The 26,905-nt window shown below is 30.9% G+C and overlaps 2 protein-coding genes across 3 annotated transcripts; one reads left to right on the top strand and one right to left on the bottom strand.

Moving 5' to 3' along the window:
• Nucleotides 1-10: 10 nt before the first annotated feature.
• On the bottom strand, nt 11-7,932 carry LOC132737195 (organic cation transporter protein-like). Its single transcript, XM_060724454.1, has 10 exons — nt 7,657-7,932; nt 6,227-6,446; nt 5,991-6,094; nt 5,577-5,731; nt 5,125-5,293; nt 4,435-4,665; nt 2,032-2,255; nt 1,349-1,530; nt 904-1,055; nt 11-215 (listed from the first exon to the last, which is right to left on the bottom strand). Exons 1-10 carry the CDS (start codon nt 7,797-7,799, stop codon nt 140-142), a joined length of 1,656 nt encoding a protein of 551 aa, XP_060580437.1. The 5' UTR covers nt 7,800-7,932; the 3' UTR covers nt 11-139.
• Nucleotides 7,933-10,251: 2,319 nt separating this feature from the next.
• On the top strand, nt 10,252-25,877 carry LOC132737194 (CBY1-interacting BAR domain-containing protein 1-A-like). Of its 2 annotated transcripts, XM_060724452.1 has the most exons (8): nt 10,252-10,361; nt 15,228-15,296; nt 18,014-18,129; nt 18,782-18,906; nt 20,073-20,348; nt 20,794-20,907; nt 21,300-21,491; nt 22,003-25,877. In XM_060724452.1, the coding sequence occupies exons 1-8, from the start codon at nt 10,330-10,332 to the stop codon at nt 22,150-22,152; spliced, it is 1,074 nt and encodes a 357-aa protein (XP_060580435.1). In that variant the 5' UTR covers nt 10,252-10,329; the 3' UTR covers nt 22,153-25,877. The 2 variants fall into 2 exon arrangements, with proteins under 2 accessions (XP_060580435.1, XP_060580436.1); XM_060724453.1 differs by lacking the exon at nt 15,228-15,296.
• Nucleotides 25,878-26,905: the final 1,028 nt, after the last annotated feature.

The raw sequence follows: 26,905 nt of genomic DNA, 5'->3' as shown, positions 1-26,905 counted from the left end.
AATTAATAATCTGAACCATAAAAAAATCTATTTTTATGTTTTTCATGAAACACACAAACATTATCATTAAAAATCGTCAATGAAAATTAAGTCCTGTGTTATTCAAAGCACAAGAAATATTGTTTTGTTCGAAGTTTCTCTAAAGTTTGGATGTATCAGCAGTTTTCTCTATTGTAGATATTTCAACCATCTTTTCAATATGTATATCGTTGTTCCTGAAAATAAAACAAAGTGACTTATTTGTATTTATTATGTTTCCAGGCAATGTAATTTTGATATATTTAAGTTTTATTAAAGTACTGGTAAACTTAAGATTTATTTTTCTTGTACCTTCTAGCCTCTAAAGGTCGTAAAAGTCATATTTTAGCGTCCGTACATAACTTTTGAAGAATGCAATCAGTTTAAGCAAAACAAGGTGAAGAACATTTTCTTACACTTTCAGAAAACATATATGGAACCAAATATTATTTATACTTGTCGCCGACTAATCTATCCTGGTAATAGAAAGTTAAGGAAAACCTCTCTGCGTTTATCTTTAAAACTGTCATAGTTTCATGAAATTTTATGTACATGTATTTTCGTGATAGATATGCAATACTCGCCTGTATTTTCAAGCAAGTTTAATTTTTCACTGTAGCTTACAGAAAACTGGACATAATACACTGTTATTGGCGTAAATATTCTAAAGTAATACATGTATTCTTATGTTTGGATTCCATTTTTACTTATTTTCAACGAAAAGTTTGCTTTATAACCCAGGTATATATATGTTTTTACTAAATATGTATACGTGGTTAACACTGCAGTGATATTTTGTGACCCACATTGAAAACGGAACCTGAAAACTTAATAACGCTACAGTAAAATTAAGATACATGCATAACATATTATTCGAGTTCATACTTTCCAAAGTTTTTCCCATCTTCTATTGTTTCTGGAAGGTATCTGTTTAGTGTTTCTGGCAGAAATATTGCTGCTATACCGCCGACAATGGACAGGCTGCCAAAAACAAGTTGTGGTAATGCAACACCGAACTTGCCGCCAACCAATCTATCCTGGTAATAGAAAGTAAGCGTATGGTAAAATTAATACACGGTATGCCCGTTTTAAGTTTAATCACCTGGTTATTGAACTCAATTATCCGAAAGACATAACGTCTGGCTACAAATAAAATTTGAGATAGAGTTATATGTATACATTTATTCTTTATATAAACTAGTAAAAGCTATATGTGTTACATCTGGAAAGACGACTTCCCATGTTAGTTAACATGTACAGTTAAGCAAAAAAAAAAAATTAGCTGACAAACTAAAAATTTCACTTTAACCAAAACGCAACGTAACCGTACCAAATCTGCAATATACGGGGCAACCATGCCTCCTATACGAGCCATGCAAGAACTTGCCCCCATACCGGCGTTCCTTACAACTGTGGGAAACAATTCAGAAGAGAATATATACACGGTAGAAAATCCTGCAGATAATCCCATTTTTCCTATCAACGCAAGAACTGTTGTCACTACTGGTTTATCTGTAATGATATAAAACACATGAAATTCATGTAATTGTAAATAACAAATTCGATACTTGAAAAAAACTGCAATATTAATAATATAAATGTAAAACTGTTTTCAATTTTGTTTATAAAACGTCCACGGACATTTGAACTACATGTACATCGGAATGTTATTAAAACTCATTTTATTTAATCTGATCAATACTCAATTTTTTTCTAACAGAATTTGGTTTATGTTTCATTTTTTTTTCTCTTTTCTCAAAAAGACTTCAACGGGCATTGTAATAATTATGTTCTTATAAAAATATGCAACTTTTACATAAGACCTAGCCACTTGGCATAGATGGATTCAACAACACATTATTTGGTAACTTAAAGATTCTTTATAGCATTTACATGTTACCATAAAGACTTTTCGAAACATGTTGTTGTATTGCAATGCTAATTTGCATTCATATAGATTCTTATAACTTGGCCAATCAAAATATTGCCAGTGGTATAATGACTCGTACAAACCTGGTAAATACAACAGAGTGAATATTGTCCCTATCAAAGCGACGCCACCAATTAGCATACTTCCTATCATCACAGGCTTTCTTCCAACTCTGTCCAGTATCAGTAGACATAAAATGTTGGCCGGAAGTTCAACGAGGGATTGCAACATGAAATTGAGATACAAGTCATCTCCAAGGTCGCCGATGTTGAACGTTAGTCCGTAATATCCCAAACATACAACCAACCTGTCGGTAAAACATGTCACGATATACAAGGTGAACGCTAGTCCTTAATATCCCAAACAAACAACCAACCTGTCGTTAAAACATGTCACGATATACAAAGTGAACGCTAGTCCGTAATATCCCAAACACACAACCAACCTGTCGGTAAAACATGTCAGAATATACAAGCTAGTCCGTAATATCCCAAACACACAACCAACCTGTCGGTAAAACATGTCACGATATACAAGGTGAACGCTAGTCCGTAATATCCCAAACAGACAACCAAACTGTCGATAAAACATGTCACGATATACAAGGTGAACGCTAGTCCGTAATATCCCAAACATACAACCAACCTGTCGGTAAAACATGTCACGATATACAAGGTGAACGCTAGTCCGTAATATCCCAAACAGACAACCAACCTGTCGGTAAAACATGTCACGATATACAAGGTGAACGCTAGTCCGTAATATCCCAAACACACAACCAACCTGTCGGTAAAACATGTCACGATATACAAGGTGAACGCTAGTCCGTAATATCCCAACATACAACTAACCTGTCGGTAAAACATGTCAGAATATACAAGGTGAACGCTAGTCCGTAATATCCCAAACACACAACCAACCTGTCGATAAAACATGTCAGAATATACAAGGTGAACGTTAGTCCGTAATATCCCAAACATACAACCAACCTGTTCGGTAAAACATGTCACGATATACAAGGTGAACGCTAGTCCGTAATATCCCAAACACACAACCAACCTGTCGGTAAAACATGTCACGATATACAAGCTAGTCCGTAATATCCCAAACATACAACCAACCTGTCGGTAAAACATGTCACGATATACAAGGTGAACGCTAGTCCGTAATATCCCAAACATACAACCAACCTGTCGGTAAAAATGTCACGATATACAAGGTGAAAGCTAGTCCGTAATATCCAAACACACAACCAACCTGTCGGTTAAAACATGTCACGATATACAAGCTAGTCCGTAATATCCCAAACACACAACAACCTGTCGGTAAAACATGTCACGATATACAAGGTGAACGCTAGTCCGTAATATCCCAAACATACAACAACCTGTCGGTAAAACATGTCACGAATATACAAGGTGAACGCTAGTCCGTAATATCCCAAACATACAACCAACCTGTCGGTAAAACATGTCAGAATATACAAGGTGAACGCTAGTCCCGTAATATCCCAAACATACAACCAACCTGTCGGTAAAACATGTCACGATATACAAGGTGAACGCTAGTCCGTAATATCCCAAACACACAACCAACCTGTCGGTAAAACATGTCAGAATATACAAGCTAGTCCGTAATATTCCAAACACACAACCAACCTTTCGGTAAAACATGTCACAATATACAAGCTAGTCCGTAATATTCCAAACACACAACCAACCTGTCGGTAAAACATGTCACGATATACAAGGTGAACGTTAGTCCGTAATATCTCAAACATACAACTAACCTGTCGGTAAAACATGTCACGATATACAAGGTGAACGTTAGTCCGTAATATTCCAAACACACAACCAACCTGTCGGTAAAACATGTCACGATATACAAGGTGAACGCTAGTCCGTAATATCCCAAACACACAACCAACCTGTCGGTAAAACATGTCACGATATACAAGGTGAACGCTAGTCCGTAATATCCCAAACATACAACCAACCTGTCGGTAAAACATGTCACGATATACAAGGTGAACGTTAGTCCGTAATATCCCAAACATACAACCAACCTGTCGGTAAAACATGTCACGATATACAATGTGAAGATTTGTTTACAATCAATCTAACTAAAGTTCACATATTCTTTTTACATATACAATGTAGTCAAAATATATTGACGTGGCAAAGCTTATGTTTTTGTTCTTGGTTAGAATTTCAGAAATTTTGTCCATTAATTTGGTTGTTTATTATCATTTTATAACGTTTCATACATGAGAATACAAGGAAAGGCATTATCTATCTAAACGATTTACGGAAATAATGTTATAGAGTATAAGTATCAATCACATAAATTAATCTAGCATAATTATCATTTGGACATCCAATTCCACTAAAGTTATATACATGTATAATACAATGGTTACTAATATGCGACTTTGAATTATTATTGAGTATAGTATATAAAATGTATGTCTTATGTTAGTTATGTACCATATTATAAAGATCAGCATGGTCCGGACGCACATTGTCTTATTAGAGAAAAGGTCCCAAATCTGACCCTGAGTTGGTCCTTGTTCTTCCTCTACAGCTAATACTTTGTCAAAGAATTTTTCCGGAAGTTTTACTTTATTCCATCTCGCCCAGCGTTTAATGACAGATTTTGCTTCATCGGTCCTTCCTCGTGTACAAAGCCATCGGGCGGACTCTGGAAACACGCTTTTACTGCAACATAAAGAAACAAGAATTATTGCAAAGACGTTGTTAATTAATGCGTCGAAACAATCATTCATCCAAAAACTAAGATAAAAGTGTATTGTGTTGAAATAATGAATCCGAGACACAAGTGTTTAACTTGTATTATGAGTTTTTGAATCGTTACAGACGATATGCCTTTGATTAAAATAAAATTAGCCCTTGCCCCTAGGTCATTCCTGTAACGACATGTCTCGTTTCTTTACATAAAAATATAACATTGCCTTAATAGAGCAGTACTTTCTATTAAAGTCTGCCACATATTTTTAGTTGCTGTTATTTTTCAGTTACAATACATGAATATTCTGTTGCATTTCCGAACATGTGTAACATACAAATGATTTTCAGTATAACAGCCAATAAATATTCTACAAAAATTGCACGTTAGGTCAAACAATTCAAACATGAGGAAATAATAAAGATACTCACAACCACAATGGTAGATATATAATTCCTGGTAGAGAAGCAACAATAAGCAAAGTACTCCAGTCTCGAATACCGTAAGCTATCGCCGCAAGACCAATGTGCCCGAATGATGACATAAAAGATGATAAATAACCAGAAAATCTCCTCATAGACGGTCCAACGAATTCAATTTCTGTGAAATAAAAAAAAAATATATACGGAGTCTTACTCAATCTAGTCAGTAGAAGAACGGGCATTTATTATTCTACGATCAAAAGTTGATGGATAAAGATGAATTCGAGAGTCAACGTTGAATCAACATTTGCACTAGATCTAGCGTGTCGTTAAATATTGGTTGAACAACGTCACGGTGTTTTCAACGTTGAAACAAAATTGCGTACATGCATGTACGAGTATTACAGTAATAAGTTAGTGCAAAGAAAAAGAATAAAAAACGATAACAAATATCAAAATACTTATAACAAAAGATGGCATCCACTGTCCTACATTAAAGAATCCGACAAGAAATGTAAGAATCATGAAAACGATATAATTCGAACTCCAAGCCATCCCAAAAGAACAAAATAAAATAAGTGTGAGTGATGCGCACATTGTTGTTTTACGGCCAAACCTGAAATAAGATGAGATCAACAGTGTTAGTTCTTTCTATGGCTAATATACGTGCTGATAAAATAACGACGGCATTATAACGGTCTTGTTGTTTGTTAAAATGTAAAAGAAAAATGATACTGGTACCTAAGCAATTGTTCTATGCGTACTAAATAAGCATTTTACGAGTATAAGTTCTCAATCAGAAATCCATTTAACGAAATTGTTTATAACTGGTTTCTAACATAAAATAGAAAATAACTTAACAAACTAATATATACTTGTCAGAAAATATCCCGCTTAGCAATGATCCTGCAAAAATTCCTGCAAAATTGACCATCTGTGCATTTGACTTTAAGATCTTTTGGTCGCACACCATATTCAGCTAAGATGGAGATAAAAAACTTATTATAAAGTACATACATTTTAACAACCATTATATACAATTGTGTAACGCTTTTTCTGTTTTAACTTAAAAACGACGGGATTCAATTTACTTTCAATATTCAAACTTTACCTCAGCGCCTAGTGACGTCTTAAAGATGGACTTGTCATACACCCAACGTTCGCATTGTTCACGATGTTCCGTGCCATCGTCGTCAAGTTTTAGGTAATGACACTGGTCATATTTGTATTTTTCGGTGCTGGGAGCCAGGGGTATTGTTCTGTTTATTGCAGCAAGGTGTGTATCATCCTGTATGGCATACGTATCATTATCCCATCCAGGTATAGCACACCTACATCACATAAAACGGTTCGTGTATATAAACAGAGCTATTGTCATTTAATTTCATTATTTCATATCAAGTGATGATATGAATAGAAAGTCGTCTGCCAACCACCGAAAAAAAAAAGAATTTTTTTTTTATTTATTATCCTCCATAATACATGAAGATTTGAACAATTACACAACCAGTTTTTAAATAACTACAGACAGAACAAGTAGACAAATGTGATATATACATTACAAGACAGAATATAGATAAACAAATGCAAGTAATCTATAAAATGTATACATTGGACAGCACAATTATATGATTTGCCCTTAACTGAAAAGTATAGCACTGAATTAGAATTAAGACGTGGAAAAAATGCTTGTATATGATTTAGACTTCCCTCTAACCCTAGCTAGTACGAAAATGAAACACTAGGAAATAGAGAGCAGTGAAATAAATCTACAAGTTTTAATTCAATGACATTTTTATGAAAACCTAGACCAGTCCACTAGATAATCGAAATGTCTTTTTCATAAACAATATAAATAAACAAGATACTAATAACAAATCAAGCAGATCTAATTTATGATTGAAATAAATAGAGGATATTCAAGTTTTTCTATAAAAATGAGTGGTATGAAATATGATAATTTTGGTATTACAAGATGAAAATAAATCCTGTATTTATAGAAGAAAACTTTAATTTTCTGTTTATTATGTACTTTTTCTCAGTTTTGACCTTATAATTCTTAAAACCTCTACTTTAAATTTGTGCTAAATTAAGAAGAAAGTAGTCCGGCAAGAAACAAGCGAAAATACGGAAATTATGTTTCACTGCAATGATAAATAATGTTTACACTGAAAATATGGAAAATGAAAATAAGCATTTTATTTCATCATCAAAAAAATCTCAATATCTCATTTATAAGTATATAACAGATTTTTTATACATTCATTCGCGTGCATGATCATATTCTATCTATTTCAATATTTAAAAAAAATCTGCAAGCGAGATAAGTTAAAAAAAAAAATAATTATGTGTATTTAAATTATTGAAATAATAATTTGATTGTTCATTTAAATATTATTTCAAACGCATTTTTAATTCAATTTATTTTGCATTTGGAAATACATGTACACACCGTCTGAAAAAAAAGATTTAATTTTCAACTAAATTTATTGTGCAATAATTTTTTTTGCAATAGAAATAAGTGATTTATAGTAGTTTCACCTGTGTTCTGGAATAGCCAGTACAAAAAATGACGTTAAAATTAGAAGTCCTGCGTACACACTAGTTGAGGACGCCACCCAGACCACCCAACGCTGAAAACGTCCGTATTCACCAATCTCTTTGTATATCAAATCAAACTGCATTGTTCAAAACAAAAATTAAATGATCTATCATCTAAATTACAAAATCATTTCGTTCTAGAATCAGTGATGACTTAATTTGTTATGTTCTACAAATACTGTCTCTCGTAAAAGTTATTATAAATTGATATTGATACCTATAAGACCTACTTACTTAATCTTATCTTAAACATTACTTAGTGCAACTAATTAATTGTAAACATAAATACTGATGTCTCCAAATACCTGTTACATTCAAACTCGTGTTGTTAAATAACACATTACAATGTTGCCGGGAAATAGCGTATCATAAACGTCCAAAAATATGGGGTGAATTTTCTGCTTACAACATAGCTAGATGACATTTGGGTCACATTTATTTATTGATGAAATAACATAGGTGTTTTTAATATGTATGGGGAATTAGTGGAGGTTTCACATTTGACTCATTTTAAAGGACTGACGTCCAAACGCATAACAAATGGAATTTCTTTTACAGATCAGCTGGGGTTCTTAAAGAAGAAAGATAAACAAAAGTTATTAAGAAAGATGTTCAGAAACAAATTAAAGATCGTGATTTTGTGTTATTCTTAGCTTGTTTTGAGGGAAAAGCGTTTTAACGCTTTTTTTGTCATTTTTCACAATTAAAATAATCATTCTGGAAAAACGGAGTGAGCAAATGATCTGAAAATTGTCACACAATCTATTGGTCTGGATCTACATCAAATGGGACATTCATTTCAAAAACTATTTCCAGTCTTGTCATGTCAAAAAAAACCTAGCTCTTATAATAAGTTGAAAAGTTAAATACATGTAAAGCTGAATTAATGTCTGTCATAAGGTCTGTAATACATTAATAAATAATTACGGTTATACATGTAGTGTTTATAGTATCCGACAAACCATAAATTATGGTGGCTGATTTGGAACGCTTTTGTGTGTCGTGTTGGCGCTAGCGACAACACGACAAAGCGATTAACGGCGCGTTGTCGGACTTTCATCTGTCGCTAACGATGCACGCCAAACGGCGCGCTGTCGTGCGGCATGTTGTCGCGATGTTACATTGTCGCTCGGTTCAAATCGAAGGATTGGCTTATAAGCCAAGCGACAGGGCGATATCGCGACAACGCGCCGCACGAAATTGCGCCGTTTGGTGTGACAGTGCGATAACGTTCTGCGCTTTGTCGTGTTCATTGTCGCTAGCGACAAGACGAAAGGCGATAACGATATAGGTTGTGTTGTCGCTAACGACAACGCAACGCGCGGTGTTCCAAATCAACCACCATAATAAATGGATGTTAATTGTTGGCAAGATTAAGTTCTAAACTTCCGTGCATATATTTATATAGCAGATGATAAATTGTTCTAGAACAAAACATTATTTTCATCATGTAATTATATAAGTGTTCATGCTATAAATCATTTAATTAGAACTTTATCAAGAAAAAATTAAGCAATATTTTATATAAAAATATCAAAATGATGCATTTCAGATCTATTTATTATTTTTATCAATATATGAAATTCACCCCCTTGTAGACCTAGCTTTTAATAAACAAACAAATTTGAACTACTTATTAAAACAAAAAAGTTATTCTTAAGGGAAAAAAAGAAGCAGCTAGTATATACAATGGATATTGACTACATATACAAAATATAACTCGATCGATGTGATGTGTACAACCGAAAACGGTAAATTTATTCATTTATTAACATTATATATAATCATACCGTAAATTATACATATCATGATGTAAAACATGGAAAATCTCTAATCTAAAATTGTGTGTTTCATGTTGTCTATGTAAGAAGAAAGATGAGGAACCTTTATCTCTGCCTTTAATAAATTCAGTTTGACTATTTGTATACATTATATCATTCGATCATTCTTTTACATGACGTATTTATAATAATAATAATAATAATAATAATAATAATAAATAATGATAATAATAATAATAATAATAATAGAGCTCTAATAATAATAATAATAATAATAATAATAATAAATAAATAAATAAATAAATAAATAAATAAATAAATAAATAAATAATAATAATAATAATAATAATAATAATAATAATAATAATAATAATAATAATAATAATTAATAATAATAATAATAATAATAATAATAATAATAATAATAATAATAATAATAATAATAAAATAATACCCGGTACTATACTGTAATGGTTTTCTATTTGTTGTATTCAACATATCTGGTAAGTTTTTATTTTTCGTGTTTTTTGTTTTTGTTTTTTGTTGCGTTTTTTTTAAACAAAAATTATCTCATTTTGTATAATAAAATGTGATACTACTTATCATGAAATATTAAGAAAATGTTTAACAATGAATACTTTCTTTGATTATTAATAACGGAACTTTCTTTGTTTTTTTTTTTTTCAGTTTCAGTATAAAATGAAAATGTGCGAAATCATGAGAGCGAAAAGTAATGAGTACGAAGTGTCTTACATAGGAAGAGTATTCTCGTTAAAATTCATTGTTGTTTACATATTTCACTTGGAGTAATAACAATTATTTTGCTGCAGAAATGAGCCGTTCAGGGCATGAAATAAAGGATAGGTATGTAAATTTCGAAAAGTTCGGGTTTAGAAGAATGTCTATCAAAACCTTATTTTGTTAAAAAATGATTTTTGTCATGCTTGAACCTGTTCCGTGTTTGACAGTTTTCAGTTTCAGAGTAATCGACCATATTATTTTGATTCTGAGCCATATAGTTACATAGTATTTGCAGCACTATTGTATATTAATATGATACTCTGTTTAATGAATATGATACTCAGTCTCAGTTTAATATTTTCTGCCTTACATCATAAGCCTAAAAGCCCTAATTAATTTGCCATGATTGATTGGTAATGTAACGATTCGCCACACTAACGATTCGCCACATAACGATTCGACACAGAGTAATAACGATTCGCCACAGTTAAATAACGATTCGCCACATGTTCAAATACGAACTTTTTCACACCTGTTTTCAAACTGTTGATGGAAAACTTTTTTCCATTTTTAGCTCGACTTTTCTATGAAAAGGGGAGCTATCCTACTCGCCCCGGCGTCGGCGTCGGCGTTAGCGTTGGCGTCACACCTTGGTTAAGTTTTTCGTACCACCCCACTTTATTTCAGAAGTATTAACAAGTATGGCTTTGAAAACTTACATACTTGTTCACCATCATAACCTCCATCTACAGACAAGAGTACATAACTCTGTCAAGGTTTTTGACAGAATTATGGCCCTTTTTTGACTTAGAAAGTGTATTGAGCTTGGTTAAGTTTTTTGTACCACCTCACTTTATTTCAAAACCATTGGAGGTATTGCTTTGAAACTGACCATACTTGTTTACCATCACGACCTTCATCAACAGACAAGAGGACATAACTCTGTGAAGGTTTTTGACAGAATTATGCCCCTTTTTGACTTAGAAAATACATTGAATATGGGTAAAATCCACTTATTGCCTTAACCCTTTGAGATATTGCTTTGAAACTTTTAATGCTATTTCACATCATTACCCCCATCTGTACGCAAGAGAAGGTAACTCTGTCAAGGATTTGTTTTAAAAATTAAGGCCTTTTATCGACTTAGAATCTTGGTTAAGTTTTTAGTACCAGTCCACTTTTTGACTGAACTGTTTGAGATATTAATTTGAAAGTTGGAATACTTGTTTACCATCATGGTCCCAAAACATGGGCAGGAGAAGGTAATTCTGTTAAGGATTTTATTTGAATTATGGCCTTTTTGACTTAGAAACTCAGTTAAGATTTTCATTCTTGTCCACTTGTTGACTTAACCATTTGAGATATTACTTTGGAAGTTGGAGTTCTTATGTGCCATCATGAGACCTATCTGTAAGCAAGAGAAGATAACTCTGTGAAAATGTTTCTTGATTTGTACTTAGAAATTCCTAGTTAAAGTCTTGTGTGCCCTTAACTGTCAAAGTTTTGTTTTATAGGCAAGCACTAAAAAAGTCGAGCGCGCTGTCCTTCTGACAGCTCTTGTATATTTCATTTGTTAATTACATAAATTAATTACACTGAATAAAGCTTTTATTGAATAAAAAACACACGAAAACCAAATATTTTACTAACAAAATTACATAACTTCGTTATTGATATAAACTTGAAAAATATACTAACAACCTTTATAGAATAAAAACACATGAAATAAATATTTTATTAACAAAATTACATAACACATTTTATAACTTCGTTATTTATATATAAACTGGAAAAATATAATAACAAACATTTATAGAATAAAAACACATGAAAATAAATATTTTATTACCAAAATTACATCACACATTGTAGATGAGAAAAACTTCGTTATTTATATAAACTGGAAAATTATACGAAAACAGCTTTTATTGAATAAAGACACATGAATATTTATTACCAAAATTACATTACACATTGTAGATCTATAAGTTAAACTTCGTTATTTATATAAACTGTAAAATAAAAAGAAAACAGCTTTAATTGAATAAATGAAAATAAATATATTTTATTACCAAAATTACATTACTGTACACATTTTAGATAAGTTATTTATATAACTAACATATTTTATTACAAAATTTACATACATAAGCTTAATTGCCGCATTGTTTTGAAATCTGCTCACATTGTCAGATAATTAAAGGATTATTTCGGCGTCAATTAAATATTTATACAATTTAAGGTGATTGGCTTGTTAAAATAAAAGGTGTGACAAATGTTTTAGATATGCGTTCTTTAATCAATTATCGTAAATCAATTTTCGTAATGATCACATGTTTTTGCAATATTTTTTTTTATTATTTGACATATATATAATATATGAAATATATATTTATTTCTATGAATGATAATGATATTGTGATGTTTTTTGTTCCTTTATTTGTAGCTGTCTGTTCTCCGTAAGAATGTCATCAGTTAAAACTTTTTATGTTCTTCTTATTATTTTTTTCTTTGCTTTGGTCATGTGACCACAGAATTATTATATTTGTAATTATTGTATGTAACGAGATCATAGGCACTTGGTTTCGGGATAAAAAGCCTTTTGAAGGGTTTGTATGACTCAAATTTGATTGAATGTAACGATTTTTTAACGTATATGTCTCGATTCTAAATTCGACATTTTTCCGATATTACTAAAAAAACACGTGTTTTTTTTAGTAATATCGGAAAAATGTCGAATTTAGAATCGAGACATATAATTACGTTAAAAAATCGTTACATTCAATCAAATTTGAGTCATACAAACCCTTCAAAAGGCTTTTTATCCCGAAACCAAGTGCCTATGAACGAGATATACTGTAAATGTATAAGTTACCGAAATAAACTATTTCTTCTCTTCTTCTTATATTAATTGACATTTATGTTTATGATTAATCAACATATATAATTACTTTCTTGTAAATGTACTCCTGTAATAATGTTACTTTGATAAATTGAAAATCCGCGATGGGGGCTTTAAGTTCATGTTACTTGTATTAAGAAACATTATTAAATTATTGTCATTGTCAAATTATTAAAACGAAAGGAAAAAGTTTGTTGATAACTATAAAAATCATTGTTAGATCTATAATCATACTGTGGCGAATCGTTATTTAACTGTGGCGAATCGTTATTACTCTTAGGCGAATCGTTATGTGGCGAATAGTTAGTGTGGCGAATCGTTACTAATTCGATTGATTTGACTCATTTTATCTAGCTATCTATCCTCCACTAATGTGAAACCCCTCGCGGTGAAAAAGACATGTCTGTGTGTCAGAATTCGCAAGAAAATTAGAAAGAGTTGTTTGATAAGAGGATAAAAGAATATTAAAAATTTTAAGTAAAAAACAGGAGGCTGGAAAACTGTGGTGATACATCATTACATGTTCAATGCAAGCTATGTCTGCTCTAGGGTAGGGAGAAGGCAACTTCAGGGGGTAGGTGGTTCCAGTGGTATACTGTCCTAGGAAAGAAAGAGAATTTATAATAGTCTGAAGTTGCTGTGAACCGATAACCTATAAAACAGGTGATGGCGTGAATTTCTGGAGAGGGGTGCCGGAAATTCTTCTATGGCGGGATAGCAAACAGACCATGGTGAATCTTATAAAAAAGGGATAACCTAGCATTTACACATCTGAGTTCCAGTTTTACAAAGCTTAAGGGAGTGAAATGTCAGAAAATCACTTAACTAAGAACTAGAAACACACCTTTCTCACCAAAACTGTTGAATTATTGAAAAAAGTTTCATAAAAATCCAGTTTGATAAATTTTGAGTCACAAAATGACAAATAAAAGCTAATACATGAAAAAGAAAGAGTAGTTAGCATTAATAAGCCTTAAAGCTACATGCCTCCAGATGAGTCAGAATATTTTAATAAAATCAAACTTGAGGAAAATGTACTAAGATGTAAGGAAAAATAAAAAGTTCAAAGAGTCTAGTAATATTTCACATATTATGTGCGATTAATGACTGATTTTTCAGTATTTACAACTATAATTCTACTGCGTTACTAACGCAGTAAAGGATATTTATGCATATTATGACCACTTTTTGGTAATAAACGTGGTTTGTAAGTGCCATTGATAATGTGTAAATTGCTTCCTTTTGGTTACTTCACAATATTACACATTCAAATACATTTTAAAAAATTTCATGAAAATTAGCATGAATCTGGAGGCGTGCTGCTTTAATATCCATGTTTCCTTGTATATTGAATAATGTAATGTCAACAGATTATCTTTTGTATGAAAATATTTTTTTTTTTCAAAGAATTAAAAATCAACAACAACATTAAAGCTTACTTATGATTGGGAATATTTCATTTCTCATTTGGGAAAAAACAAACCTTTTGGCATTGGAAATGCCAGTAGTAATTTTTATACAAAAAAAGAAAGCTGAATATCTACCTGGCAGGATCAAGGTATCAAAATATTATCTTACCAGTCACACTGTGTACATAATATATGATTTATGCAGTAGTTGGTCATTTACAGATGTCTGGTGATAGTGTCAATCAATATTATAAAGATAACTACAGTCTACTTGGGCAGTTAAGGTCTGTGGCCAAATGGTTAAATGCCTCATACTTCCACTCCCTTTGCTGATCAGTACTGTGGATTTGAATCCTGTAATAGACTTTGGACTTTTTCATATACAGGTCAGTGGTTCCACTCTGGTGCTAGTTTGAGTCCGAAATCAAGTACAGAGAGGCATCTCATTCTGAGGCTCAAAAAGTAAACCTAGAATGTTACCATATGAACTAAACAGTATCACTGTGACAGGCACAGAAGATTACTACTTATAATATATATTAGTGTAAAACTAAGGTATATGTTTAATGGTTCACTACATCATATGAGTATATGAGTATATAAGACTTGTTGCAAATCATTTTAGAATAAACTGGTAAGTTACAACATTTTTCATGATTGCATATTTATTGTTGGCAGACTTGATTCTCAGACATCTCCACCAGTAGAAATAGTGCCAGTGGAGAGTTCTTCACATACACATTTGTCGTAAGTTGTCACAACTTAGGTGGTGTGCTGTGTCATTTTAGATTTTAACTTTTATAATATCTCCTGAGTGTAGCTGTGATTTTGACAATACTAAAATTAGAATTATAAGTTAATTTCCTCTCTACCCAATCACCTCTAGAAAATATCTTCTTTGTATTACTATTAAATGCCATTGTTAGGCTGAAATCTTATTTCTTCTGTGGAAAATTTAATACAAGGAGTATGACTTTTTCTTAGGCAATCCCCTTCTATCTAAAAAAATGCAAATTTAGAATGGTATAGTCGTATTAATGTTAAAAAACTAACAAAAAGGATGATAGTTGACTTAACTTGTAAAGTTTTTAAAGCCATTGGCCTCCAGAATGGTAAAATGAATAAAAAAATTTACAACTGGTGTAGTTGGGTGCAATGTGTAAATTCATTATTACTGACTTCTTAACAAAATTGACAATAAAACATGATTATTCTTTTTATAATCTACTGTGTTACTATTGCAGTAGCGAATATAGATAGAAAAGATAATTTATCCAACGTGGTCATGTCACAACAGTGATTGGAAAAAATGCTGGAATCTGGTACACCTGAAATCCGAGATAGTATTTCAATGTTAGTAAATGTGTAGCTTCTGTAGCTCTTATCATATTTAAAGTTTTGCGGAGATTAGAGTTATAATTACTTTTTAGGCTTAAATGCCAATGTCCGGTTCATTTTAAGAAAAAAAAAATGAACCTGTACCATTTCTTTCCCCTAAAAACTTAATGACAATACTAATAAAAGGTGTGTTGTTTTTTTTGTTCAAAGACTAACAGATAGGAAAAAACTTATGAAAATAAATAATTCTGAGAGCATTATTAAGATGACAGAGTTAACTCTGTCTGTAATACTGTGTGTGTGGGTGTTAAAAACTACAGCAACTTACAAGTTGTAAAATACAGTTCATTGTAGTTGGTTTAAAGGTTGCACTTTAATCATACTTCCTATTATTTGTTCATTTAAAGTTCAAAAGAATATCTTCATCTTAGTGTTTTTCTTTAAAACAGTATATAAAATGAGTGCAATTATACAAAATGGGACATTAAACCAGAATTTCCAACTTTTAAGATTCCATAAATGGATGTTCAAAAATGCGCTCAACACCAAAAGTGATTTTTTTTAAATCATTTTACAATCCGATAATACCATTTCATTTTAATCACCAACTTTTAGTAGAATCTGTTACATTTTAGTTGATGTTAACTCATTGGAACCCTTACATTAATCCCCAATTTTAGTTCAAATTACCTTTTCCCTTCTCAACAATAGTATTTGGTACGGACACACTATTCCCAACAGTAGAAAAAAGCCGGGCATCGTAATTTTGAAATAATGCCTTTTAAACAGTGAAATAAATTTTTAAATGTATAGTGCAATTCAGTGTTTAAATTATACATAGTTCTTAATTTGTACATGACACCAAGGATGAATATCATTATTAAAAGCATGATCATTATGAATTACGGATTGTATCTATGAAATAGAATTACTCTCCCAACATTTTTGATTTGTCAAAGTTACTTAAACTTGCATTTTTAAAATGTGGTTGTAATACTGATTAATTGTTGCATAGACTTTCCTAGGAAACATGTAAGTTATTTCTATTGGATTCCACTCACTTGTAGATGCCTTAACCCTTTGTTGATGAAGATTTTGTTGCAACAATGCTTTTACAAAAAGTCTCCAACAGATAAATTTGCTTGTATCTGACAACTTACTTAAAACCCACAATCAAACTTGGCAGATTTTTGGCTGGCCATTGTTTGAACAAAAAATCTCAGTTAAATTTCTGTTAATGCAACATGGGTGCATTCAAAATTGCCAAAAACACTATTTATCTTGATTTTTTACATTTTTTAAATGTCTTTCAAGGATTAGATAGATAATTAAATGTTAATTCTTATGATCCATTTCTTTGAAACTTCACGAGTCACAAAATTTGTTTAATGAACTCTGCCTTAACAAACGGGGCCCCCCTTCTGGTCCCCGATGTAGTCATTAAGTTGCTAAAAAACTCAAACATTTTTTAACAGATTTTATACGAATTAATTGTTTCAAAAAGCTTTTTCTCTTTGGAAATAAAAATTAAAAAGCGTTAAAAGGCCGTTGTCTTTGAAAGATTGCTTAATATCCATTAAAAGTTTTTTATTATATCTTTTTCCAGATGATTATGTTTCATATTTACTACCTTGATCCCTATAGAATATCTTTAGAATTAAATTTAAAAAAAACAAAACCCAATACATTCTAATTATTTGTCTTTTCTAACCAATAAAGTGTTTCTCAGAAAATACTAATGTTGTAATTGAATTTCATTTTTGTTATAGCTACATATACCGTAGCATTATGTGACATTGTTCAGTTCAGTTTCCTTATGTTATGAAAGTTATCCAGAGAATGATTTTAGCTGTTACAATAGCAATATACTGGTAACAAAATAGTAAAAAATAGTTAAAAAATAACAGAAACAAAAGTGTTTTTTTTTGTAAATTTTTTCAAATCCAGAACTATAGTACTTTGAATTTAAGTAAAGTATTTTAATGAGTCTGGAATTGACTTATCTAATGACTTGATCTTAAATTTTAGATCAGAAGTGGCACATAAACTAATACATGTACATGTAAGGGTGTCCTTGATTGCAATAAAGTAGGCCATGTTTAAATGTTTCTTTGCATATATTACAGTGAAAGCCAGTCAAAGTTTATTCAGGACAGAATAACGGCCACAGAGAAACATTTTGGTCAGTTATGTGAAACGTTCTCCTCTTACACACGCAAGACTGCGAGACTCAGAGATAAAGGTACAATTTATTATATAATAAATTGATTTACTGTTAACCAAATTTAGACTAGATTACATTGTTTGGATCTTCGTTAGAAAGGGAGATGTTTTTTTTAACCAATAATTGGTGGCCAGTTGTTTAGAAAAGCTTTTTTTGTTGTACAAGTACATCAATTTGCTTATGCGTTATTCACATTTTAAAGTATAAATGTGCAGATATCTTTAACATGTCCTTAATGACATAAAATTTTGGTAACTTTTAGGCTTTTTCCCTAGGATTTTAATGAGATAGGCCCCAATTTGTTTGTTCTTTGCTCTTGTAGCAGATATGATGATTGTTTAAATTTAAAATGAAACTATCTGGCTACCTTACTGAAGGTTGTTTAATAGTTCCACCTATGTACCTGCATGTTCTTAAAATAACTAGTGAAGACATATTTTTAGGTTTTTCTCCATTGATGTCTTAAGTTCTGATGTGAAACACAGCAAAAGAAAAAGAAGATATTTCAGAACAGTTTACTTAAATTTGAAAAAAAAAATGTATGTGTAGCAAAGAATGTAGCAAATATTGTCAGCAATATTTACACATATTTATGCTGTTATTGATACACATTTTTCTAATTGATCACTTGATCACTTTAATAAGTAAAGTATTACAAACATTATTTCAGGTGACCAGATATCGAAGGATTTAATCAGTTATGTAGATGGAGAAACATTGAATCCTTCAGCTAAACAACATTTCTCTGATTTTGCACATGACCTCTCTACCATACAAGACTACAGAAATGCTCAAGTAAGAAATGATATCTCACAATTATGTCAGTTTTTTTTGTAAAAAGTTAAATGCATCATATGTTACTTTATTTGTATCAACTGAGCTCATTTTCAGAGGATGCTAAATCCTTATCATATGTCATCGTTTCCTCTTGCATATGTCAAAGAAATACATTAGCCATATGTGTTTCAATATAGTTTTTGTCATATATATAAACCAGAACAGAAAACTTCCAAAAATATGTACATAGCAATTAATTTCCTGAAAAATGATCATTAATTTTTTGTATTTCATGAAAAGCACTTTAAAAAAAATGTCTTTTGTGCCTGTTTCATAACAAATTCTACTTTTTAAGTTATATTTGTTTTATAAAAATCACTTATTTTTCGTCTAGTCAGAATATAAACTATGTGCAGTAATCACTTTCCCTGATCAGTAAATGAATGTTGTGTGACACAGTTACTGTGAGGGATGGGGGCCGGAATGCTGAATATAATAAGTGTTTATAAATGATCTTTTAAGAAAACAAATTGTCTTCTGTTAGTATTTTGATTAGGTGCTGTTTTATCTTAAAGATGTGAATAAAGGTAACACATAATTGAACCTGCTATTGCATCAGTACACAAACAATACCATTTAGATTTTCGCTACAAGTTTTCAATGTTTAAGTCTGCCTGCTTAACTCGGGGAGAGCACCAAATTTGGGGTGGCTGGCCAAAGGAAATTTCTTCATGACATAAATCTCTGACATTGAGTCTAATGGCCATTGTCTCTCACCATTTATTCAGAAGTCGTGGAATTACATTGTAGTAATTAGTTACATAAGGAGATTTACCATATATATTCTAGGGAAAACTAGTTTGGTTGACCTACAGTTAAGATATGACTTAAAGTTTGTTTAAATTGCATTGGCAAACAAAGAAACAAGTCCTTAATTACTTAAGTATTCTTTTGGATAGTTAGAAATAGTTCTCTTTAGTCCATTTCAACTTCATAAGTGGTTGCCTATATAATTATATGCCCTTTCTGTCAGTTATACTCTCTCCTATGATAACATTATCATATGATTTTGTTTTTAATTATTGATATAAATATAGTACTACTTATTTCATTTAGAGTTTTATGGGTATCTCATTTATGAATGTATACGTAGACTTAAACATTTTATCTTTAATGCCTTTCAGGTAACACGACTTGAGTCAAAAGTTCAGCAACCTTTAAGCAATTATGGACTTAAGTGTAAACATACAAAAGCTGACCTTAAGGCAGCATTTGCTGCCCGAGATAAGGAAACTAAAATACGCAAAAAATTGGATGTGGCTAGAACAAAAGGTGATACACGCCATATAGCAACTTTAGAGACTGATTTACAACGTGCCAGTGTAGATGCCTCACGAACTACAAAAAATCTGGAGCAGCAATCAGACAAATTTGAACTGGAGAAATTACAAGACGCAAAGGTATGATACCATATCCTGCCTAGAGTTTGATATAGTTATTGACTTCAATACAACTAAAACTATTACTTTGAAACTTCATATAATGATACACCTTGATCTTTATTACCTGTAATTTTGATTTTAAGGTTAAAGGTCAACGTTACTGTAACCTTTAATAGATGATAGGTTAAATAAGGTTGCTTTTATGAGAAACTACCAAATCTATTCACTACAAACTTAGTTAACTTGTTCATAATTATCATGTGATGCAATGTCTAGGGAATGATAGAGTTTATGTTGTCAATTATAATGGCTTTAAGCCTTATTACATGGCATATTTCAAATAGCAGGTGTTGTTGATAATTTTTCAAATGCATTAGAATCAAGGGGAATGATTTCAACTCTTTATGAATAACTATACCTGATAATACTCTTTGATTTTACTGTTGTATAATTTCTGTTTCAGAAAATAATGACAGATTTTGTGATGATAGAGATGGCTTTTCATGCTAAAGCTTTAGAAGTATATTCTCAGTGTTACAAAACTTTAAATGAAATAAGTGTGGACACAGATATCAGGGTATGTCAAAATTAGAAAATAACATTTCATTTGATTTTTTAGTACAATTTACAACTTACATGTGTATATAATAATCATATCTGATGTGACATTTTGTAAACTGCAGTGTGTTTTTAATATATTGTTATTTCTCGATTATGTTTAGCAAACTTAAATAAACATGAGATCCCTGTTAGGGTGATTTTAAATATGTTTACAAAAAAATGGTAATGTTTACCAAAGCATGGGAAATTGTTTTTATTTACAACGATTAATTTTTACATGGGGTACACATGTATAATGACTTTAGTAAGTATTTATATCTACATAGTCTTTGTTCTTTAATTGAAAATTGAATGTATTGCATGGCTTCGCTGTTGAGGAACATTGTGTTATATATGATTTTATTACAGGAGTTTCGAACTAAGATGCGACCATCAAGTAGTTCAGCACGTATGACTATGGCAAGATCTGGATCTGTATCATCTGTTAACTCTAGTACAGTTCATGAGAACACACCACGGGCTGATTTAAGAGGCTCTCCACACAGACAACAGTCACCACAGAGGCAACAACAGCCGAGATCTACTGCAAATGGTGTAGGAGTAAGTAAATAGAATTAAAATTTCTTACTTTACTGGGTGGAAGTAGTCCATAGAGGATTTACTGGATAAAGTAGGATATGCTGTCATAGAGGGAATGTACGAAATGTATAATCCTGAAATTCCAACCAAAATAAATACATTTTTGTTGACATCAAGAAAAAGTCCTTCAAGATATACAATGCATTTTTTTCAGAATTGTCTCAGTTTTTGATTTCTACAGCACTTTGTAACAAAATTTACATGTTGTGATATTTAGTTGTAGCTATTGTCAAAAGCTATTCTTCATTGCTTAAAATTGTAGGGGAGATGAAAAACATGGAAGTGAATTTTTATCCATCTTCGTAATGGAAATAGAACATGATGATGATATTTTGGTGAACATGATTGGTCCGATGATATTTTATTTTAGAACATAATGGATGATGATATTATGTTGTAGAACATGATGAATGAATTACATTATTTTATTGTAGAACATGATTGGTGATGATGATATTTTATTTTATTATAGAACATGATGGAAGATGATGATGATGAGAGTGAGGAAGGAACAGACGAGGAGGAGGAGACAGATGAGGAAGAAAGTGAGGAGGAGGAAACCGAGGCAGAGACAGAGAGAAGTCATCGAGTACAAACTATACAACCAGCCAGTAGAAGATAAACATTCATACTTCTATAAATTGTTATAAATCATTGTGATAAACTTTGTTTTTATGCCTCCATTGTGAGATTGGAGGTATATTGTTTTTGTTCCGTCTATAACTTATTCAGACAACATTAACCTTGCACATAACATCTTTTTAAAAGCTTCCTAGTAGATAAGAAACCTCTTCACAATTCAGGTATTCTTATATGGCTTTGATTAGATATGGCCTTGATCCAAAATGACATTGATTTATAAAATGACATTCGTCAAATGTTGCCTTAATGCAATATGACATCCAAAAGGCACGGTGTTGATGAACTTCATCTTCTTATTAGGTTTTTGTCATTTAATTATATAGCCTTACAGCTGATATTTAGATAGATAAAAAGTAAGAATCTCAGCCTCCAGATTAGTTATGTTGATTTTATTATATACCAGTATATAATTTTCTATATTAAATGCCTGTAAAATACAGTCTGACAGAAAAAATCTGAATCACTCTTGAGTGTGGCATTGCATGTGTTATGTTAATTTTGTTATGTTTGACAGCATATAAAAAAAAGGTTATTATACATATATATCTTGATCTTTACTTGTATTTTACTCATGGGTTAAATTGGTTTGTTCACACTGGACACTTCGTGAGATCCTAGCTTAGTAAAATTCACTTGAGTCAAATATAAGTTCCAGATCAAGATACAGTACCCCTATATAACCCTATCATATATAGTTGTAAGTGATAGTATTTTAGTTAGGAAATAACTTAAATTTATTGTAAGAATTATTTATATTTCATATATTTTCAGTAGTAAACACCCTTATTCAATTTTTAATGCTAGTGATTTTTTGTGATTTGCAAATATTTTGTGGCTATAAAGAATAAAATTATGTATTTATAAATCCTATCCATGATTATTGTTATGATTGAGAATCGTAAGGAATTTTCATAATTGTTATTTGACTACACATGGTTTTTCTTCATTCAGTTGATTATTCAGTGATGTCAAGTTTGACACTGACATCAATTAAGGCAATCATGATCAAGGGGGAAAAAACTCCTTCATTGGAACTTTTTTGCATATATAATTAACATGTTGTTTTCATCATATTATAATTATGATTTTGTAAGGGCTGTGAAATGTAAATATTATGTTAATGTTAAATTGAACGTATAACGTCTTGGTGCGTAATGTGTCATATTGTCTAGAACATTATTGCTTTAATGTAGTGGCCTTCACCAAACTATCATTTGCTTGGAAATTAGCACCTAGTGTATTTTTTTTTCTAAAATTGTTATATTTATCATTAAACCATTATAGTGGAGAGCATTATCTATGCTTAATGAACAACTAAAATATCTATAAAGGATTTACGTTAATGTCTTCATTCTGCAATTATTTTGAAATGAAGTATAATGTTAACATCTTCATGCACACTGAAGTAGGCTATATACATTGCTAATAGATTAAAAATTTGTGTGCATTGCTTTGATATTGCATGATATGGAATTCAGATGTGCAATTTTGTAATCACAAAGGTTGTAGGCCAAAAATGATTATTTACAAACACCCAAACTCCTTGTCTTGCAATATACAACAATGCACTCAAATCAGAAGTATTGCCCTCTCAGATGGGTGTTTCTTTTAATAGTAAAAGAAAACTTTGTTGGATATTTTAATGAAAGCTGTCAGTCTGTATTTATGTTAAAGATATGACAGCAATGTTAGCTTCTAATCTCTCATAGTATAATTCCATGTGCAATATTTCAGGTGTTAGCATTTTCTTTTGAATGAAATAATTTTAGGCTATATTGACAATTTTTATGTTAATTTGAACTCCTTTCCTGTAGAATATACACATCCTGTAACAGACCTGTCATTTTTTTAATGACAAACCTGTATTTCTCAGTTTTTGAGAGATTTTTACATTAACAATAACTGTGATAATTCAGCATGTTGTATAGTGTCCAGTAACTTTAGATGTATTTACATCACAGCTACATGTATGCATGGCTTTAAACTGGTCATTTAGTGGTCATAAGATTTATTTATAATTTTGCATGATACCATTTAAGGAATAACTATACTACTAGAGGCATTTTTATCATCTTTGTGACTTAATGACAGTCAGTGGAATACATGTAGAGTTCATTGTTTGGTGCTGACTGCAAGATCACTGTATTGGAATAAGGTCTAATGTTGTGTGTAATGTTTCTTACATTTTTCCAGGTAACAAAGTGTTTTTACCAGGAAAAAAAACATATTGCTTAAATTACAGCATTGTTAGTAAAACTTATCGAAAACAGAAAACTTTCAGCAGTTACCTATTTGTTTTGAAAGATATGATTCTTGTAAAAATGATTGTTTTGTAAAACATACTTTTTGCTGTTCAAAGTATAAGATAATAGTGCCAGCTACGACAGTAACTATTCTTAAATTTTGGTCTCCTGAAAATTACAAATATTTCAAGGATTGCTGACACTTATGTTAGTAGAGAAGGAATACTTTAAAAGGTATTGGATTATAAAATTTATCTGCTTTATATTGTAGTACTTGAGCATCTGAAATAGTAAATATATTCATACTTTTGACACATTGTAATTATTTTATGATAGCTATTTTACATAAATATATCCGATAATCTTATTTACTTGATATCAGATGATTTATTTACTTCATATCAGATGATTAATTAATTTAGTAACAGATAATTATTTATTTGATTTTATAAACCTTATTTACTTGATTTCAGATGATTATTTACATGATTTTATATACCTAATTTGCTGGATATCAGATATCTTATTTACATGATATTAGACAATTATTTACTTGATTTCATATATTTACATGATATCAGATATATTTATATTGTTCAGCTCAAGTTGGTTAGTGATTTTTTTATGTTGATCACATTTTTTCAAACTAAAACTTAAGAAACAATTTCCTTTTGTATGTCATCTGATTAAGGCCAACTCCTTCAGATGATAAAATAGTACCTAAAAATCTGACAAAAGGGTGATCCCTCAGAAGCATTAATTTCAACAAAATTAAGTGAAAATTTTAGACTTGGTTTGATTGAGTACATTGTACATGATTGATAATGAAAAATTACGTCCCTCACACACCCTAGCACCGGCTTTAGTAGTACATTTGTATTCAATTTTCAACACTTGACTCAAGTGCTGTAATCAATAATCCTGAAGGACCAGAAAAATATTAATATCCATATTCCTTATACAACTTTACATGCTAAATATCACTGAAATTTACTACTTTTATCACCATTAGTAACAAAAATAATATTATTTTGTACAACTTTTCATACATTTGTAGTAAGTGCTTTATACTAGCTTTAATTTTGTGAGAATATTTTTACTGTGAATTATCAAGAAAATTATCATGAATCTATGGCCACTTTCAAAGTTAATTATCATGCAAATTATTAATGTCTTAATAGGAATTGTAATATTTCTTTCTGAAAACAACTTTTTACATGAAAAGGTGCTTGGTAATGAAGTTATAAATAGTAATGTTTTGATCAGGTGGTATATATATTGAAGAAGAATGAAATTTTTTGCTTAAATGTTGATGTACATTAACAACTATTTTGTTTGTAGATTCTTGGAATGTAAATAAATTTAGTGCCAAATAAAGCATTATTTGAGGCTATATGGAGGATTGTACATGTATATTTATTATGAAGAATATTTGATATTTAATAAACATTCATAAAGATTATATGTTTGCTTACTTCTGCTTTGTAATTTCAAGTTTATTTGCTTTTCACTTGATTAAATATGTTCCTCATTGAATTATTAAGACAGTAGTTTAACATTTATCTTTCATTGGTTGATCATCTCACGTTTTTCCCTGTTCCCTCTTTGAAGGGATAACTTGTGTTAGGACTAGAACTGGGAATAGAAAAACCTATAGACAAATTCAAATGAACAAAATGAAACGTCAGTAAAATTTGTGTAGAACATCCTATAACGATCTTGTTCATGAAAAATCTGTCCAGGACAAATGTGTACAACAAAAGAGCCTTGGGACAAAACCAATTTATCCTGAACTCTTTCATATTTACAAACAAATGCCAGCCGATTTTACTGTTTGTATAGGTAACATAAGAATTTGGAATATGCTTGAAAGAGCTTATGGCACATCTTCTCGTCTAACCATTTGTTACCAAAAGGAAATTGAAAGTACAATGTATTTGGCAGAAATGTTAATCAAAATGAAATGGGGTTCAGAGCGTAGGTTTGAGCTTAATCAGGTCAAAGTCATAGTAATTATGTATGAAATTCAAAACTTTATGTGCGGTCAATCTATTAAACCAATGGTTGGAAACAAAACTCTTTGGCAGAAATGTTAATCATAATGAGTCAAAATGCAAACCATAGGTTTAGGGCTTCCTAAGAGGGCATTCCTCAACCAATTATTATGTGATTTAAGCAATGGAAGACAGTGTGACATAAAATACTGTAAAATAAAGGTTAGAATGCAAAGTCCATCTGCAGGAAGTTTAAACATTTATGTTAGATATACCAGTAGATCAGAATCTTTAGTGAACATCAAGTTTTTCCATTATTATAGTGGGTATAATAATATATGTAACAAAAGATTTCAGTTTGTCATATTGACATTTATTTACAATATTATAAACCTATAATATACATTAAAACCTTCAGGAATGGAGCCTGACACATAAATTGTAGTTCTTACACATGTATGTACATTTACAAAAATACATGTCACACAATATAAGA

The sequence above is a fragment of the Ruditapes philippinarum genome, unplaced genomic scaffold (genome assembly GCF_026571515.1).
Source record: "Ruditapes philippinarum isolate M1 unplaced genomic scaffold, ASM2657151v2 ctg5782_1_1_1_1, whole genome shotgun sequence".
Lineage (NCBI taxonomy): Eukaryota > Metazoa > Mollusca > Bivalvia > Venerida > Veneridae > Ruditapes > Ruditapes philippinarum.
The sequence above is the reverse complement of the archived record's forward strand: the minus strand, read 5'-3'. Positions and strand labels throughout refer to the sequence as shown.